General features: G+C 48.1%; 1 protein-coding gene across 1 annotated transcript in view; it reads left to right on the top strand.

Annotated features, from left to right (window-relative positions):
- The first annotated feature begins 4,935 nt into the window (after positions 1 to 4,935).
- Positions 4,936 to 6,243, top strand: part of FAM3B (FAM3 metabolism regulating signaling molecule B) — a 79,815-nt gene continuing 78,507 nt past the window's right edge. Inside the window, exon 1 of the mRNA XM_066598946.1 lies at positions 4,936 to 5,082. Coding sequence (XP_066455043.1) covers positions 5,055 to 5,082 — 28 coding nt within the window. The 5' untranslated portion in view covers positions 4,936 to 5,054. The remainder of the gene's footprint in view (positions 5,083 to 6,243) is intronic.

Raw genomic sequence — 6,243 nt, 5'->3', positions numbered from 1 at the left:
AGAGACATCAACCCAAGACCATGACAACCTGGCTCACGCCTCAAATGTGCTTTATCAGACGGTGCTCCAGATGTGCCGGACGTCTGTGGTGTAAATCCAAACAGTGTGCGGACTTCATCCACTTTAAATTTATGCTTAAAACCTGCAACTTCGCCCTCCACCATGCTAAACAAGTCTACTTCACCTCCCTCATCTCCTCACTATCACACAAACCAAAACGACTCTTCAACACCTTCCACTCCCTCCTTAGCCCCAAAAAACAGCCCCCAGTGACGGACCTCAGTACTGGAAAGCTAGTCGCCCACTTAAAAAAAAAAATCGAAATTATCCGTAAAGAATTCCCCAAACATTGCAAAACTAGCTCTGATCCCAGCCTTTTCAGCACTGCACCCATCACCCATTGATTAAAGGGGTTGTCCCGCGACAGCAAGTGGGGTTATGCACTTCTGTATGGCCATATTAATGCACTTTGTAATATACATCGTGCATTAAATATTGGCCATACAGAAGTTATACACTTACCCCCTCCGGCGCTGGCGTCCCCGTCTCCATGGCGACGATGAAGCCTCTTCTCTGGTGGCACGAACAGTCGGGCTTGCGCACTGAAGGATTCCTCTTCTGTCTCCCTCTGGTCTCACGAGCTGCGTCCTGGCTCCTCCCTCCTCAGCGTCATCGTAGCTCCGCCTCCGTCACGTGGTGCCGATCAGCCAATGAAGTGGCTGTAATCGGCAGTGGAACGCAAGACTGGAGAAGAAAATCCACGGTGCACCATGGGAGAAAACCAGCGGCGCCATCTTTGAAAGAAGAAAAGAAGAAGCTGCAGAACGGGGATCCAGGTAAGCAAATTTTTTTTTTTAATAACAAAGGGATGCTTTTTAAAGGGGTTGTCCCGCGGCAGCAAGTGGGTCTATACACTTCTGTATGGCCATAATAATGCACTTTGTAATGTACATTGTGCATTAATTATGGGCCATACAGAAGTTCCCATGGAGCCGACTAATTTTTGCCCTCCGATGGCCAAATTAGCCGCGCTTGCGCAGTCCGGGTCTTCTGCAGTCTTCTATGGGGCCGCTCATGTAGAATGCCGCCTCCGTGTAGCTCCGCCCCGTCACGTGCCGATTCCAGCCAATCAGGAGGCTGGAATCGGCAATGGACCGCACAGAAGCCCTGCGGTCCACGGAGACAGAGGATCCCGGCGGCCATCTTCAGCAGGTAAGTATGAAGACGCCGGACCGCCGGGATTCAGGTAAGCGCTGTGCGGGTTGTTTTTTTAACCCCTGCATCGGGGTTGTCTCGCGCCGAACGGGGGGGGGGATTAAAAAAAAAAAAAACCCGTTTCGGCGCGGGACAACCCCTTTAACTCTGCACAATGTGGGGGTATGTTTAAAAAAAATTTTTTGATTTCGCCGCAGGACAACCCCTTTAACTGTATTGGAACCAACATCAGAGGAAGACATCTTCAGACTGCTTTCCGCTGCTCGCCCCAACACCTGCACTAGCACTTCTCTCCCCTCACACCTCCTCCAGTCCCTCTCCCCGGCTGTCATTACCACCTCACACCCAACTTAAACCGCTCTCTGACCTCTGATATTTTCCCCTCCACATTCAAACATGCTATCATATCCCCTCTCCTAAAGAAACCGACCCTTGCCCTGACTGATGCCACCAACTACTGACCTATCTCTAACCTCCCCTTCATCTGTAAACTACTTGAATGCCTAGTCTACTCCCGCCTTACTCTCTTTCTTTCTGACAACTCACTCCCCAACCCCCCCCCCAGTCTGGTTTCCGCCCCCTCCACCTGACCGAAACCACCCTCACAAAAGCGTCGAACGACCTGAGAGCGGCCAAGTCGAGGGGCAACTACTCCCTACAAATCCTCCTTGACCTGTCCGCTGCATTCAACACTGTTGAACATGACCTTCTCCTCACCATACTCCACTCTATCCGCCTAAAGGACACTGCGCTCTCCTGGTTCTCCTCCTATCTCTCTGACCGCTCTTTCAGTGTTTCTTTTGCTGGCTCTACCTCCTATCCATACTAAGTGCGGCAGCTAGCATCATTTTCCTGCCCAGCCGTTTCTCAGATGCCTCCGTCCTATGCCAGTCATTGCATCGGCTGCCCAAGTATTACAGAACTCAATTTAAACTCATCACCCTCACTCATAGAGCTCTCCATGGCGCCACACCAGCATACATCACCTTCCTCCTGGCCATAGGTCACCCAGTCCATGAGCTGCTCTCTGCCAACACGCTCAGACTAAACATTCCCATATATGAACCTCACATGCTCACCTCCAGGACCTCTCTAGAGCAGCACTAACCCTATGGAACGCTCTACCCCAGAACATCCGGATTATCCCTGATGCATGGAACTTCAGACGTGCCCTAAAGACTCAACTCTTCAAGGAAGCATATCAACTTCCTTGATTTTAGTCCCTCCCACACCCTCACACTACGCCCATCATGTACACTCCCTGCCCCCATAGCCCCATACCACCCCATCCTGATTGAGCCCCCCCCCCCCCCCATACATCAAATGCACTGCGGAATAAGTTGGCATTATACCAATAAAAATTGTGTAAACTATCAAGGTATCTCCCTTCTAACTTCTGCTGGGAAAAATCCTTGCAAGAATGCTTGCAAAGTATCTTCTATCCATTTCAGAGGACATCCTCCCGAAATCCAGAACAGCTTCCGCCCTTCCAGAGGAACAGTGGAGATGATCGTCACAGCATGACAGCGCCAAGAAAAATGCAGGGAAAAAAACCAACCACTGTACATGGCTTTCATTGACCTTGCAAAGGCTTTGGACACCGTGAATCGTAATGCTCTTTGTGTCATCCTCCAAAAAAATCAGATGCCCTAATAAATTTGTGAACATCGTGCGGCTCCTCCATAATGGCAACGGTCTTGGACAGCAATGGCTCCCAAAGTAACCCACTTAAGGTGGAGTCAGGGGTCAAACAGGGTTGCGTTATCGCCTCAACTTTATTTTCCATCTTAATAATAATAATCTTTATTTATATAGCGCCAACATATTTCGCAGCGCTTACAATACAGGGGAAATAACACAAGACAACGGTTACATGAAGTAATCAATTGATGGAAATAGTATGGGTGAGGGTCCTACAAATAAAGGGGTAATACAGAAGGTAACGGGGCTAGAGATGTGCACGGTATGGTGAGGTGGAGAGTGAGGGATGCTATACACACAGACAATGGTCAGGCCGTATAGTGGCAGAATCGGGGTGACTGCAGGTGCCGGTTGATTACGGCTAGCAGGGATTGCAGTCTGTGGGACAGGAAGCATGTTATCAGGCGGAGTACCGAGGGGTTTGGTTTAGGAGATATGGTAGGCCTCCTTGAAGATGTGTGTTTTTATGGCACGCCTGAAGTTTAGCGTGTCAGTGATTGCCCGGATATTTTTTGGTAGCGTGTTCCAGAGGACAGCTGCTGCTCTTGAGAAGGCTTGGAGGCGGGAAAGAGAGGTTCGAAAGCTAACAATAATACTGAAATACAACACCATCTGAGCTCTGCGAGTGCAAATGAAGCAGAGGGTGTTTGAGGACCACAACATTCGTAGGGATACCAAGATGCTTGTTTATAAAGCTATTGCCCTTCCAACCCTGTTATATGCCTGATTCCATCAGCATCTTCAAAAAATCCTGCAAATCTCTTGGGAAGACAGGCGGACAAATGTCAGCGTTCTGGAAAAGTAAAGACCACCAGCATTGAGGCGATGATCCTTCGCCATCAACTTCGCTGGACTAGCCGCGTTGTGCGAATGCCTGACTACTGTCTACCAAAGCAACTACTATACTCTCAACTCAAGAACGGAAAATAGAATGTTGTTGGACAGCAAAAGAGGTTTAAAAAAGGTCTTAAAGGTAACCTTAGAAACTGTGGCATAGACATCAAGAACTGGGAAGGCCTGACCCTTGGGAGCTCAATTTGAGGGTCATTACCAACAGTACTGTGAATTTTGAAGAGACAGGAATGGACCATCTTCTACTTGGAAACCAATGTCCACACTGCCAAATAACCTGTGGATCAAGAATAGGTCTCTATAGTCACCTAGGGACCCACTGCAAAGGCCCTATACTTGGAAGGCAATCATGTTTGGCCAGAAGTGATAGCTTATGATGATGATTAGCTGGTGTTAAATTTGCTACTTGTGTGGTGTGGCTGGGGTCTCTAGTAAAGTGGCCATTCAGGGTACATTGCCCCAATAACAGTGCCAGCTGCTGGGCTCAATAACAACAGCGCAGTTATATAATAATAATGTAACATTTTTTCCTTGTCCACAGTCCTTCTCCACTCGGAAGAAGTTACTTGTTCAGTAAGTGACCAATCAATAGGTGAGTTCTGAAGTCCATATCTGGTGTGATGTCACATCATCATTATATCATCCTGCATTGATACACTAGTTTCCATATTATATTTATGGCACATCACACTCATTTAAATATCCTTCTAGTCACCACCGACACCATAGGGCAGCAGTACATGAGCAGGTAAAGAATGAGGAAATATGGTGAAGTCTATAAGTTTATTAGTTTACTTAGTTAAAGACTGATAAAATATTTGTGTCTCATAAAAAGCCCCTACAGAGACCCCCACAGCTAGAGGGGAGCTGCTGTCACTACTTATGTACCTGCAACCCCAGAGGTAATGGCGAGTGATACATTGCTTGAGTTACTAATAATACAAATTAACCCTTTAATAACACAGTACACAAATGGCATTTCCTCTGCTGCATCAGAGTGTTCTCCCTGCTGCTTGACATTCTAATATAGATGTAGCAGAGTTGAGTGTGCTGTCAGCAATATCCCGAAGGACAATCTATAGTTTTTTTCTGCTTCGTAAAGCTGGCTGTATTCTCACACAGTTCCCAGCAGTCAACGCGGAAGGCGACACCTGTATTGTTCCAAAACAGGCGGTCAGACCAGTCACTCCGGGTGTGGAAAGGGAAGAACAGCAGTCAGCCCACACTGAACATGCGCAACCCGCAGCTCGCTGACAGTTCACCTGTGCCTGCTGCTCCCCACCATCATGGTCAACTACAGGTGCCTGTCCACAAGTAAGTGAGACCCTCATCAGTACTAGTCTTTGTACATGCTATATCATGTGTGATCTATGGACTATACATATTATATACGATATATAATATGTGACTGTGGATCATGTATCACATAAGAATGATCTAAGTGGTATACATACTATGCACCATGTATCATGTGTGATCTATGAACCGTACATACTGCATCATCCATTATGCATCAATTAACTATGTAGTGTGTATACCCTATGGACTGCACATATTGTGTATGATGTGTGACTGTGGACTATACATACTATACCATGTAGCATGTGTCATCTATGTACTCAATATACTCCACTCTTTCTCAAAAACACTCCTGCGCCCACAGAAGAAGTTGTCATTCTCTTGTATAACCCGCCCTGCAGTTCCATCTCAGGCAGATCTGTAAATGATGAGAGTTGTGGTGATTAGATGAACGGTCTTGACTTCGGAGGTCCTAAAAGTGGTTCCCACCTTGTCCTGTAAAAGGCTTTTGGAGGCTCCTTGTGTGTAGTGACCTCTTCTGTTCACCACTAGACGCTTCTATGACACAGAGAAGAGATTTCACCCTGTTATCAGAGTCTGAGAGGGGCGCATTATTGGGATGTGAGAAACTGGGTGGTTCTGTTGATAAATTGTTCTCCACCGGCCGTCCTGACCAGACTGTTAGGAGATGTTAGGACCAGTGGATGGGGGCACACAAGGTGACCAGGCTCAGGACACCCTGCAGACCACCAGTTGAGAGGAGCATCTGACCAGACTGTAAGGAGGTGTTGGACCAGTGAATATGTGAGGGGACACAAGGTGACCAGGCTTAGGGCGCCCCCTACAGACCAACAGTAGAGAGGAGCATCTGACCAGACTGCTAGAAGGTGTTAGGACCAGTGGATGGGGGCACACAAGGTGACCGGGCTCAGGACGTGCCCTACAGACTACCAGTAGAGAGGAGCGTCTGATCGGACTGTTAGGAGGTGTTGGGACCAGTGGATGGGGCCACACAAGGTGACCGGGCTCATGACGCCTCCTGCAGACCACGAGGAGGGAGCAGCATCTGACCAGACTGTTAGGTGGTGTTGGGACCAGTGGATGTGGGCACACAAGGTGACTGGGCTCAGAAACCCCGACAGACCACCAGTAGAGAGGAGCGTCTGCAGGATAATG

This window comes from Eleutherodactylus coqui, chromosome 4, assembly GCF_035609145.1.
Source record: "Eleutherodactylus coqui strain aEleCoq1 chromosome 4, aEleCoq1.hap1, whole genome shotgun sequence".
NCBI lineage: Eukaryota > Metazoa > Chordata > Amphibia > Anura > Eleutherodactylidae > Eleutherodactylus > Eleutherodactylus coqui.
Note: the sequence above shows the minus strand (reverse complement) of the source record. Positions and strands in the feature narration are given on the sequence as shown.